The sequence below is a fragment of the Aquarana catesbeiana genome, linkage group LG01 (assembly GCF_042186555.1).
Source record: "Aquarana catesbeiana isolate 2022-GZ linkage group LG01, ASM4218655v1, whole genome shotgun sequence".
NCBI classification, from domain to species: domain Eukaryota; kingdom Metazoa; phylum Chordata; class Amphibia; order Anura; family Ranidae; genus Aquarana; species Aquarana catesbeiana.
Genome location: NC_133324.1, coordinates 404,847,681 through 404,861,796, shown reverse-complemented (window position 1 = coordinate 404,861,796; position 14,116 = coordinate 404,847,681). Strand labels below are relative to the sequence as shown.

The following is a 14,116-nucleotide window of genomic DNA, read 5'->3' as shown; positions in this document are numbered from 1 at the left end:
TCCAGCTCTGACCCGCTCCCAGCTGGAAATGCTAAGGAGAGGGAAAGCGGATTATGGTCTGATATGTCCCTTGCTAAATATTCAACCCCCTGCAGAAATGGCAGCAAGACTGGGTTGCCAAATGCCAGGTCTATCCTGGCCGACGAGCGATGGGACTGTAACAGATGCGAGTAGCATCTATCTGTGGGATTTTTATAATGCCATAGTTCAGTCAGCCCAGTCACCGAGGCCCAGGATAGAAGCTCCACAATCCCCATTCTACCCGGATTGGACGAGTCCAATGCATCCAAAGTGGCATTGAAGCCCCCCATCAGCAGCAATGGGAGATGGTCATGAGGAACTAGCTTAACAAACAAGTCATACAACAATTGCACAGTACACGGGGGAGGTAAGTAAATATTCACCACCAACAGCTTATAGTAGCAAATATCTAAGACCATTGCCACATAACGTCCCCTGAGAACACCTGGTGGATAGTGCACGGAACAGCCCTACTGACTAGAATGGACACTCCCCTAGCAAAAGTGGAGTAAGTTGCATGAAATGCCCTTTGTATCCAGGGCCTTCATAAGGCAAGAACCCTGTTCCCATCCAGGTGTGTCTTCTGCAGAAGGGCGACATGTGGCCTAGACTTCTTTAGATACTGAAACACCGTGGCCCGTTTGAATTTGTTATTTAGCTCCTGTACATTTCAAGATACTATTTTAACTTGGTTAGACATGACAATAGAGTCCAAAAACTGTGTTGCAGGAACCCGGGAGCCCAAGCAAAAACATTGTCACAACGTGAACTAAAATAGGAGGACACCACCACCCCATATAGGTGCCAAAATACCCGTGAGAGCTGGGAACTGAGCTTAAACTGAAACAACCCCCGCCCTTATACCAGAACCAAAAGATAAAAGGAAAAAATAGAAAAAGAAAAAAAAGAAAAACAAAGAAAAACACAGTCTGGTATGTAGCTTTAGTCCCAAACATAACTATCAAAAATTTCTTGGACGTTCAACCGATGTTCAAATGTTCGACAGATCAAGTCGTTTTCCTGTGTGTACCAGAAGGTTCCACTTACAACAGGACTAGGAGCATTGCATAGCAAAAAACAACTGCATGTTGTAACATAAAGAAAAAAATGAGAAGAAAGGGCAGTAGTAGGAGTCCTGATCACCTGGCGTATCTATTGACATTTAGCAAGACATGTAATTAAGGGAGATTCAAAATATATATCTCCAACAAGACTTTCTTGAGGACCTGGATAAAGGCACAACAGGTGCAACAAGGTAGAAAGACAATACTTATCAGAGCCCAGGCAAGCTTCATGGGATCCTGTCCAGCCATTCACAGGCAGCTAGTGGGTTGTCAAAAAATGTCACCGCTCCGTTGTGCTGTACTCGCAGTATCCTGGGCTATAGCATGCTGTATTGTATATCCTTAGCTCTCAGTCTTTTCCAGATATCGCTGAATGAGTGTCTCCTTTTCTGGGTTTCTGTAGAGAAGTCAGGGAACAACATCAAACAGGCATTTTCTTGCTTCCTGGATTCTGCTAAAATCATGTCCCGGTCCCTGTAGTTCAGGAATCTGACCAAGAAAGGCCTGGGGAATTCTCCTGGGGGACGTCTGCCCATGGGGACTCTGTGAGCCTGTTCAACCACATAAGTGGGGGGGAGTTCCCCCAGTACTAGGAGCTGTTTGAAGAATTGTTCTGCAAATGTGGCTGGTTTAGCCCCTTCTGCCCCCTCAGGCAACCCCACCACTCTTACATTGTTCCTTCTCCAGCTGTCTTCTGCGTCATCAGTCCTGTTTTGCAGCAATTTCACCATTTCTTGCAACTCAGTTAATTGCCTTGGGAATGAGAGGCATGCTCTACCTCAGAAATCCTGTCCTCAGCTACTGTAAGCCTACCCTGGATTTTGTCCAAGTCATGCCTTATCAGTGTGCACTCAGTGGCCAGATGGTCTATGCTTACCATCACTGCAGCCTTACTTGCACCGATTGCCTCCAGAATGGGTCGAGTAATGGCATCCCGTGGGTTTTCCTGCTCTTGAGAGGCAGACAGGGAGACTCCAGGGTCCGGATTCTGCATAGCCGCCCCCTGTGCCATCCTCTTGGCTTGCTTTTTGGCTCTCTTTCCTGTGTGAGGAGAAGGCAAGATGGCGGGGGCGGGCCTACCTCCGGGCCGTGTGTGGAGCGAGTCTGGCGCTGACACTTCTGCACCTGGTGCCCTGTTTTAGGAGCCCCTATTCTCATGTCCTTGAGTACAGCGGTAGAACCCGGTACCTCTGGTACTAGATAGCGGGCAGGAAAGCTCCTAAAAACTGATCTATTTGCAGAAGTGTGGAGCTCTAGTGAAACACGTCCTGCCTGGTTCACACACGGTCGTGCCACCCTGCCAGCATATCTTATCATAAAGCTTGTGCAGAAAGATATGTGTTAGGAGTATTGCGCTCTCAAGGTTAAGTGTTTATACACTATTGAATGAACTTATCTGTACTTTTCCATGGTAGAATAGCTGAGGATTCACATCCTTGATATGGTGAAGGAAAATTGTAATTTTTCATTTATTGCTTTGTGACTTTTAAGATTACAGTTGATTTATTATTGCTATTAAAAAAAAGTACATAATATAGTAAGCCTCAAAATAATTATGGAAATGTACAGGTCAATGCCTCCTAATACCTTTAAAATGTAGTGCAGGATGATTACATTTTTTTTTCCAAACACACTGGACGCCTCTGCTGCTACTGCTGGGTGTCCAGTGTGTGTCCTGTCCCTTTAAGGGGGCTAGGGCGGCCTCCTGGCTCACCTGTCTCACACCTATCCATTCAATGCATGTGCTTCCACTGTGGAGACACTTATAAATTTAGTGTTAGGACTGCAAGTAATACAGGGTGCCTTGACGAGGCCTTGCAGCTTTCACATGCGTTTGCAAATGTGTGCTAACTAAACCCCTGCTTTTAACATACGGTTAGACAGGTAAATTTGGTTGGTCAGCAGACTGGTTGGTGAGTTGAGCTATGGAATTGTCTTTTTCTTGTATGTATCCTGCCTTCGGCCAACCTGTAACAGCACTTATGGATCTATTACCCATTTTGGAACTGTACCTGTACTCCTTGTTATAGAGTGTAGCATATACACTCACTGACCACTGTTAGGTACACCTTGCTAGTACCGGTTTGGACCCCCTTTTGCCTTCAGAACTGCCTTAATTCTTCATGGCATAGATTCACCAAGGTGTTGTAAACATTCCTCTGAGATTTTGGTCCATATTGACATGATAACATCATTCAGTTGTTGCAGATTTGTCGGCTGCACATCCATGATGTGAATCTCCCGTTCCACCACATCCCAAAGGTGCTCTATTGGATTGATATCTGGTGACTGTGGAGGCCATTGGAGTACAGTGACCTCATTGTCACGTTCAAGAAACCAGTTTGAGATGATTGGAGCTCTGTGACATGGTATATTATCCTGCTGGAAGTAGCCATCAGAAGATGGGTACACTGTAGTCATAAAGGGGTGGACATGGTCAGCAACAATACTCAGGTAGGCCGTGGTGTTTAAACTATGCTCAATATGTACTAAGGGGCCCAAAGTATGCCAATAAATCATCCCTCACATCATTACACCACCAGCCTGAACCGTTGATACAAGGCAGGATGGATCCACGCTTTCATGTTGTTTAAGCCAAATTCTGACCCTACCATCTCAATGTCACAGCTGAAATTGAGACTGATCAGACCAGGAAAAATGTTTCCAATCCTCTATTGTTCAATTTTGGTGAGCCTGTGCTAATTATAGCCTCAGTTTTCTGTTCTTAGCTGACAGGAGTGGTACCCGGTGTGGTCATCTGCTTCAAGGTTCGATGCGTCGTGCATTCAGAGATGGTATTTTGCAGACATTTCTGGCTGTATCTTGCTACCCTTCTGTCTCATGGCAGGTCTACCTGACAAGGTTTGTCTGATTAAAAAACATTTTAGGTCATGAGCTGAAAGAGTTTTTTAAATTAATGACAAAAAAGAGGTTGTTTCTTACTCAAAGTTATGTGATTTAATAATAATGGCACATTATTTTGATTCATGTGAAGTGTGAATTTTAATGACAGGTCATAGAGAGAAAGCTTACAATTAATTAAATATAGCACAACATAAAAATTGTTTGAAAATGTTTCATATAAATCTCAAAAGGTGACACCATGAACTGTTCAATCTCTGTTCAACCTTGCCAAAGTAGAATTTTTAAGCTGCACCCTTTTAGCTCTTTTAAATTTGACATTACTTACAGTAGGGACAGCTTAGAATGTATGTATGTATCTTTAAAAAGAAGGGTTGCATGTACTGCAGTATCTAATGGAAGAATGCCCTGCTCCCACAGGCCAGTCCAGAACGCAGTGACGTACAACACGTAGGACGGGACTAGAAAACGGAAGTTCAATAGCCAGTAGCCAATAGCTTCTGTCTCGTACTTGCTTCAGAGCATGCGTTGCTTTTGGTACTTCGGAACAGCATACAGACGATCGGTTTTCCCGATAGGAATTAGTTCCGTCGGAAAAATTAAGAACATGTTCCCTTTCTAGGTCCGTCAGAATTTTCGACGCAAAAAGTCCAATGGGGCATACACACGATCGGAATATACGATGAAAAGCTCCCGTCTGACTTTTTCTATCGGACATTCCGCTCGTGTGTACGCGGCATTAGTCTTGAAAAAAACTTCTCTTGGCTTCACCTAGAAGCTAGAGAAAAAACTTCTCTTGGCTTTACCCAGACATCTGTCCCTTCTGTGTGGTAAGAGAACATTTAATTTAACCAGTGTACTAACCCCTATATGGCAAAAAAACAACCAGCTCATCATATGCTCAATCATGAGCAATTTTTTTGTAACATAACAAACAGCGTGACATTATGAAGCTCTAACCAGCAACTTCCTCAGGAAAAAAAGGTCATCACTACTTACCTTAGGAAGGGACTGGTTAGGGCTCTTTTAAGTGCATCCCTCATAAAAGCCTGCTTGGAGAAATGGAGGGTTCTTCTATAGCAGGCCAGTGGTAATAAGCATTTTGTAGTATGCTAGGATCCTATTTTGAAATGGTTGGTTATCTATCACAGACTTCTGAGATGAAATGTAATCTGTGCGAGAGGGTACTGAAACGCCCATCCGGCCCAGTACGAGCCAAGCGGGTCGCAGCGTGATCCCATTGGGGTGACCTGCAAGGCCCTCTGGAGCAGCTGTGGTATGTCTCTTCCGATCTATTCAGAACCATCTCTTTACTGACCCAAACCCTAGTCCTCTGGATAAAATTTTTCCTTTTTGTCCGTTTTTATTTAGGTTGGACACACTGTTTTTAATGAGAGACTCCTAATGCATCTATATTGACAAATATTAAAGTTCATACTCTGTTCTTTTGAAACATTTAGGGTTGATGGTACATTGTGTATGCTTTTGTCCTTTCTGATAGGGCCATGTTGGCCCTAGTTATGAGCTACCACTTGTAATATTATATTCTGAACCTTTTATTGCAAAGATCTCAATAAACTGAAATATTGAAACAGAAATGTAATCAATGCTATAAATAATCAGTAATATGTTAAATAAATAATGATGCACAAATAGCCTTTGCAACAGCAGCATGTAGGAAGACCAATTTACAAAGTTTAAAAGAAAAAGCTTCTATGACAAACTTCTGTACATAAAGGGTGAATTCATGTAAAGGTTATACAGTCTTAGTTATTCAGTTACACATTGGCAAAGAGTAATAAGGATGTATAAATTCAATAACCCATAGTTATGGATTTAGATTTCACCTCCTAACTGATCTGATTACAGTAAATTCAAAGTTTACCTTGGTTTCTGAAATGTACATGTCACTAGGGCTCTCTAACCTGGACATATAATCACAATCACAATCATATCAAGAAGTTCCACCTAGTTATTTAAGAAAGCAGAGTATGCAGAAATGATAAAAGTATGTATACCTGTGATCATGCTGGATACTATCAATGGTAAAATGATGAGTTTTAACATTCGCATCAGAATCTCTCCAGGAAAAGCAAAATAAACTTTGTCCAAGTTTGAAAGATTTCCATATTCACGTACCAGAACACCAAGACCGATACCTGTAATTTTAGAAGAAATACATCATTATCTGTTCTAAAATACATTAACTTTGCACAAGAAACATATACTGTATATAAAGAAGTAAAAGTAGAAAGCTGATTGTTTACATGAGAAAAAAAAACCTTAAAAACTTGCTATTAAAAGCTACTACTAGAGATGGGCTCGATGTTCGAGTCGAACATCGGCTGTTCGGTTGTTCTTAGAACAAGCGAACATATGGGGCGCTCGCGGCAAGCGCCCCAAAATGCACTGCGAGGTCGCCTGCCGCGGAGCGCCCCAAAATGCACTGCGAGATCGGAGTGCAACGATCGCAGTGCATTGATGGCGCGATGTGCTGTGAGAGCCATGATTGGCCAAAGGCAGGTTGCCTTTGGCCAATCATGGCTCAGGGGCTATGTCCACGCCCCACACTATATAAGGCTGCTGCTTACACAGCGGCAGTGTATAGTGAATGAATAGAGATTAGCCAGGTAGTTAGTGTATAGTGCAGTCAGCGTAGTATATATAATACAGTTCAGAGTATATAGTGCAGTGCGTGTACTATATATAATATAGTGGAGAGTATATAGTGAAGTCCGTGTAGTATATATAATACAGTGCAAAGTATATAGTGCAGTCCGTGTAGTATATATGATACAGTTCAGAGTATATAGTGTAGTCCGTGTAGTATATATAATACAGTTCAGAGTATATAATGCAGTCCGTGTAGTACATATAATACAGTGCAGCAAATATAGTGCAGTCAGTGTAGTATATATAATACAGTTCACAGTATATACTGCATTCAGTGTAGTATATATAATACAGTGCAGAGTATATAGTGCAGTCCATGTAGTATATATAATACAGATCCCCTTAAAATCTAGACTGGGGGGGCCAGTTTTTTTCATTGATTTTTCATCTGTATTGCTGGGATCCGGCAATACATTACAGCCGCGAGCAAGTTTAAATGAATTTTTTTCCTTTAGAAATGCCATTGTTATTGCAGCATGTTCTACACATCACACATATGCGCCACTTTACAGGCAGACTAAGAGGACCCCCCAGGCACAATATTTAAAGGAATATTTCATTTTTATTGTTTTAATTTAAGCATCATTAAAATCACTGAAAAAACGATTTTTTTTTAATTTTTAAATTCACTGAAAAAAACTTTTTTTGCATTGATACATGTCCCCCAGGGCAGTACCTGGGTCCCCATACACTTTTTATGGCAATAACTTGCATATAAGCCTTTACAATGAGGACTTTTGATTTTTCATGTTCGTGTCCCATAGACTTTAATAGGATTCGCATGTTCGCTAGAACTTTTGGCCTGTTCAAGGTGTTCTGGTGTGAACCAAACCGGGGGGTGTTCGCCCCATCCCTAGCTACTACACACAGCGGGAGATGTACACAAACTGAAGCACTCAGAATCTGGTGCATCTGTGCATAGTAACCAATCTGCTTCTATCTTCAGCTTGTTCAATTAGGCTTTGACAATAAAACCTATAAGCTGATTGGTGACTGTGCACACCTGCACCACTGTGCACAGCTGATTCTGTATGCACCAGTTTTAGTAACTCTCCCCCCATAGCATCCACTTAAAAAGCAAATACCTTCTGTAAAATTCAACAAAGTGGCATTTATAAAACTGGTAAATACACACATGACCATTTTTTCCACCTAATATAATTACTGTTTTTTATTTTCTGGCATTGTTATTAAATAGTATTTAGCAAAATGCCCAGCTTTCATTGATTCTTTCCAACCATTAGATCTGCTAGTAGGTTAGCTTGGTATCTAATTAACTGAGAATTTCATTAAAGGTAATATATAGTGGGTTTGTAAATATTTTCTTGCTTGATTTAGGCTCTACCATTGCTTCTTTGATGAGACTCTGGCTTCTTTTGATACACACAAGGGAATATTGTTTGTTAGAAAAGTGACTCAATCCTTATCAGATAGCTCAGTCTAAAGTTTCAGTTAAACAACCAAAGCCTCAACCAAAGCCTGAAGGAGTCTGCATCTACTCGTTTTTTTTCTTAAACTAACCCTCTGGAAAAACCTTTGTCATGCATTAAATATTTATATGTAAAATGTGTATATAAATTTATTTACAATTTACCACTTACTAGAAATTTAGATAAAATAACCCTCTAATTTTGCCTAAATCAGACAAAAATAATCTGCAAGATTAATTAAAGCTGCTGAAAAATAGGTTTAAAAAAAAAGCCATGCACCGCTAATGTCCCAGCTGTTGCTCTATGAGAAACCTATGTCAAGCAGGCAAAAGCTTCTGGCTCCAACAGGTTCAGTGAATGTTTTTTTTTTTTTGTTTTTTTTTTGTTTTTTATCAACAAGGCCACTTATTGAACTTGTAAATTTAAAAAAAAAAAAGAAAAAAGTGTAAAAAGTGAAAAAGTGTAAAAATACAACATGGTAAATCATCACCATGTCCTCATTTTACCTAGTCATAGTTTCCTTAATGAGTTCTGTTTACTATACAGCTCATTGATACATACTAACAAAGATTGTATCAAAGGATTGGAATTTTATACTTCAATGATTTTATTGAAAGATTTTAGGAATGACAAAATCAGTAGATACATTTAGATCAATCTTCAGATTTTTGCTATGACAAAATTAGAAATATCTAAAATATAAATAACCCCTTCCCACCGAGCGTACGCAGCTGCAGGCATCATCCCGGTACTGTTTTTTAAAGCTGGCGATCGGCTTTCCAGATATAACAACCGATGCGGCTAAAAGCCGCTCAGCTGTTATACCGGAGGAGCGGGTAGCCGCCTCCAGCGGCTAGTGACAGTCTGGAACGAAGCCGCTTACGGCTTCGTTCCAGCCTCCTAATTGTAAACGCGGAAGCGACATTTACTCTGCAGTTTACTCAAAAATATACAGTATTCAGAATCGCAGAAAATGGCGATCTGAATACTTTGAAGTGCAAAGTATTAGAGTTTAGACCCCCAATCCCTCCATAAGGAGTACCTGTCACCAACTATTACTGTCACAAGGGATGTTTACATTCCTTGTGACAGCAATAAAAGTGATCAAAATTTTTTTTTTATTAATTAATTTATTAATAGAAAATAATATAAAAATAAATAAAATAAATAAGAAAAAAATGTTTTTAAAGCGCCCCCGTCCCCGCGAGCTCGCGCAGCAAAGAAAACGCATACGGAAGTCGCGCCCGCATATGTAAACGGTGTTCAAATCACACATGTGAGGTATCACCGCGATTGTCAGAGCGAGAGCAATAATTCTAGCACTAGACCCCCTCTGTAACTTTAACCTGGTAACTGTAAAAAAAATTTAAAGCGTCGCCTATGGAGATTTTTAGGTACCGTAGTTTGTCGCCATTCCACAAGTGCTTGCAATTATGAAGCGTGACATGTTCGGTATCTATTTACTCGGCGTAACATCATCTTTCACATTATAGAAAAAAATTGGGGTAACTTTACTGTTTGTTTTTTTTTTAATTCATGAAAGTGTCCCTTTTCCCAAAAAGTTGTCTTTAAAACACCGCTGCACAAATACCGTGTGATATAAAATATTGCAACAATCACCATTTTATTCTCTAGATTCTCTGCTAAAAAGTATATATATAATATTTGGGGGCTCTAAGTAATTTTCTAGCAAAAAATATGGATTTTAACTTGTAAACACCAAATTTCAAAAATAGGCTTAGTCGTGAAAGGGATAACCAAAGTATTGCATGGTCTATTATTATAAAAGAACAGACAGTACTCATGAGATGTCTTCGGATAAATCTGCTAGGCAAAAAGGCCCAGTATGTAACATCAAACAGTATTAGATATATAATTAACTTAAAGCGGAGGTCTGCTGAAAAAAAAATATTAAAAGCCAGCAGCTACAAATACTGCAGCTGCTGACTTTTAATATATGGACACTTACCTGTCCAGGGAGCCCCGCGATGTTGGCAGCCGATCCATCCATCGGCTCTCGCCTGCTGCCGCCGTCATCCTCTGTAAGGGAATAAGGAAGTGAAGCCGTGCGCCTTCACTTCCTGGTTCCCTACTGCGCATGCGTGAGTCGTGCTGCGCGTCCTCTCTGGTCCCTTTGTCTCACAGAATACAGCGGTGGAGGAGAGTGTAGGAGCCGGAAGTGGTGTAGGTCACCGCAAGTGCCGCAGTGATCTATGCCATGAAGTGGGAGCAAATACCTGTATTAGACAGGTATCTGCTCCCTCCTGCCCCCTGGAAGGTGCCAAATGTGACACCGGAGGGGGGGAGGAATCCAAAAAGTGGAAGTTCCATTTTTGGGTGGAACTCCACTTTAACCTTTAAATTCAAGCAGTGTTCAACGTCATGGCCACATAAAGTGACTTCAAAAACCTGAGTAAAGCATAGTTAGATAAATGAAGGGAAGGGAAAGGTTGAGGAGGGATAATGGATAAGATATAGTAGGGAATTATTTATCATTTCCCCATAATGTCAGTATCATAAACTTAGTGGACTTTTAAGACAACCCAATAAGTATTGGGTTAAAATACAAATGGAAAAGTAGAGAGGAAGAAAGAAAACAAAGATAGGAAAGAAGATAGAGGAAGAAGAGGAATGCAAGAGGGTCGATCCAGAGCTCATTAGGGAACCAAAATGTAACTGATCCATGGGTCCCATATTTTATCAAATTTTTTGGAATCATTATGGAGCGTATGAGTAAGTTTGTCATTTACCATAATCCAGTTGATTTTATTTTTAACGTAATCTAGCGGGATATTCGTTTCCAATGCGTTTCCAATGCGGGGCCACTGTAATCCTTGCAGCTAACAGTATACAGTGGGGACGGAAAGTATTCAGACCCCCTTAAATTTTTCACTCTTTGTTATATTGTAGCCATTTGCTAAAATCATTTAGGTTCATTTTTTTCCTCATTAATGTACACACAGCACCCCATATTGACAGAAAAACACAGAATTGTTGACATTTTTGCAGATTTATTAAAAAAGAAAAACTGAAATATAACATGGTCCTAAGTATTCAGACCCTTTACTGTGACACTCATATATTTAACTCCGGTGCTGTCCATTTATTCTGATCATCCTTGAGATGATTCTACACCTTCATTTGAGTCCAGCTGTGTTTGATTATACTGATTGGACTTGATTAGGAAAGCCACACACCAGTCTATATAAGACCTTACAGCTCACAGTGCATGTCAGAGCAAATGAAAATCATGAGGTCAAAGGAAATGCCTGAAGAGCTTAGAGACAGAATTGTGGCAAGGCACAGATCTGGCCAAGGTTACAAAAAATTTCTGCTGCACTTAATGTTCCTAAGAGCACTGTGGCCTCCATAATCCTTAAATGGAAGACGTTTGGGACAACCAGAACCCTTCCTAGAGCTGGCTGAGCTATTGGGGGAGAAGAGCCTTGGTGAGAGAGGTAAAGAAGAACCCAAAGATCACTGTGGCTGAGCTCCAGAGATGCATTTGGGAGATTGGAGAAAGTTGTAGAAAGTCAACCATCACTGCAGCCCTCCACCAGTCGGGGCTTTATGGCAGAGCGGCCCGACGGAAGCCTCTCCTCAGTGCAAGACACATAAAAGCCCGCATGGAGTTTGCTAAAAGACACCTGAAGGACTCCAAGATGGTGAGAAGTAAGATTCTTTTGTCTGATGAGACCAAGATAGAACTTTTTGGCCTTAATTCTAAGTGGTATGTGTGGAGAAAACCAGACACTGCTCATCACCTGTCCAATACAGTCCTAACATTGAAGCATGGTGGTGGCAACATCATGCTGAGGGGGTGTTTTTCAGCTGCAGGGACAGAACGACTGGTTGCAATTGAGGGAAAGATGAATGCGGCCAAGTACAGGGAAATCCTGGACGAAACCTTCTCCAGAGTGCTCAGGACCTCAGACTGGGCCGAAGGTTTAACAAGACAATGACCCTAAGCACACAGCTAAAATAACAAAGGAGTGGCTTCATAACAACTCCGTGACTGTTCTTGAATGGCCCAGCCAGAGCCCTGACTTAAACCCAATTGAGCATCTCTGGAGAGACCTAAAAATGGCTGAGGATCTGCAAGGAAGAATGGCAGAGGATCCCCAAATCCAGGTGTGAAAAACTTGTTGCATCTTTCTCAAAAAGACTCATGGCTGTATTAGATCAAAAGGGTGCTTCTACTAAATACTGAGCAAAGGGTCTGAATACTTAGGACCATGTGATATTTCAGTTTTTCTTTTTTAATAAATCTGCAAAAATGTCAACAATTCTGTGTTTTTCTGTCAATATGGGGTGATGTGTGTACATTAATGAGGAAAAAACTTAAATGATTTTAGCAAATGGCTGCAATATAACAAAGAGTGAAAAATTTAAGGGGGTCTGAATACTTTCCATCCCCACTGTATATGTGATTAGTTTAGGTAATTTCCTGGGTATCTCTTCGGGTAGTCTATAGAATAAGGCTACTTCTGGGGATCTATGGATGTTCACCCCTGTCGCTGGATTTATTAAATTAAATACCCTAATCCAAAACCTAGTTACCAGGGGGCAGGATTGGATTTTTAAGTTGCTATTTGATTTATTTCTAGATGTCTGAAAAAAGAAAAAAAAAGTAACACACAAAAAAGTGAAAAAACAGCACTCAAAAACAAACACACTCAAAAGCCATTTAAAGCCCCTTAAAACCTTAAAGAAAAAAAAAAATCTAAAACCATCATCACTTAGCCTTTCCCTTTGAATCCAGTGCATATAGGTAACATTTTTCTTAGTAAAAAAGTTAAAGAGAGCTGTGTGTACACTCCTCACAACAGGTATAACGTGGCACACCAGGAAAGCAGCAGAGTTATTTATTATGGAACTTTCAGCTGTGCAGCTAGACTTTGTTATATACAATATTGGAGTAACTGGAAAGATCATGGAAGATTTCTACTGTCCACTTTCCACACTTATGCCCCGTACACACGGTCGGATTTTCCAACGGAAAATGTGTGATAGGACCTTGTTGTTGGAAATTCCGACCGTGTGTGGGCTCCAGCACACATTTTACATCGGATTTTCCGACACACAAAGTTTGAGAGCAGGATATAAAATTTTCCGACAACAAAATCCGTTGTCGGAAATTCCGATTGTGTGTACACAAATCCGATGGACAAAGTGCCACGCATGCTCAGAATAAATAAAGAGATGAAAGCTATTGGCCACTGCCCCGTTTATAGTCCCGACGTACGTGTTTTACGTCACCGCGTTTAGAACGATCATATTTTCCGACAACTTTGGGTGGCCGTGTGTATGCAAGACAAGTTTGAGCCAACATCCGTCAGAAAAAATCCTAGGATTTTGTTGTCGGAATGTCCGAACAAAGTCCGACCGTGTGTACGGGGCATAACACTGTTAAAGTGTTTGTTATCCCAAAACTTCATATTCTTGATATGTGCCTGCTGTACCATGTACTTGTATGAGAAAGTATCCTGTTCTCTTTGTATTTCGTCCTTTATGTGAACTCACTGGTCTTCCTGCTAATCCTTCTGATTTCCTTTTAAAAACTGACCACACCAAGCAGCAGAGCAAACCGTGGTCAGTTCTCTAGCTATGCTGAAAACTCAGTGTGCTCTCCTCTAATGATTAGACTTGTCCTGACAGGCTCCCATTGCACAGCCTTTCACTGGGAATCTCAGTGTGCTGCTGCTTCTCCTCCCTCCAGCTATTATGCAATTGAGAACAGAGGGAATGTGATCACTTATAAAAAAAGGTATTTATAATATATTTTTATATCTATACAAACATGTTTTTCCTTTCATTGCTAGTTTAAACTGAATGGGTTGTTTTACAAGGAGATTGTTTACAATAGCTTTAATGACTTCATTTGTTCAACATTATTAATTATGGTTACAATGTAACTGCATTTATTTTCATTTAATGAACTGACCAGTTAGTGTGTAGAAAATGGAATGTGGGAATCTTCCATTACCCTTCTGTCCAGTTATTATGTCACTCCATATTAGAAAGACACATTCTGCAACTGAAATCTTATAGCTTAATAGTACATAT

General features: G+C 40.6%; 1 protein-coding gene across 1 annotated transcript in view; it reads right to left on the bottom strand.

Annotated features, from left to right (window-relative positions):
• SLC1A1 (solute carrier family 1 member 1) overlaps positions 1-14,116 on the bottom strand; it is a 102,969-nt gene that overhangs the window by 43,261 nt on the left and 45,592 nt on the right. Inside the window, exon 3 of the mRNA XM_073634955.1 lies at positions 5,966-6,106. Within this exon, the coding sequence (XP_073491056.1) occupies positions 5,966-6,106 (141 nt within the window). The remainder of the gene's footprint in view (positions 1-5,965; positions 6,107-14,116) is intronic.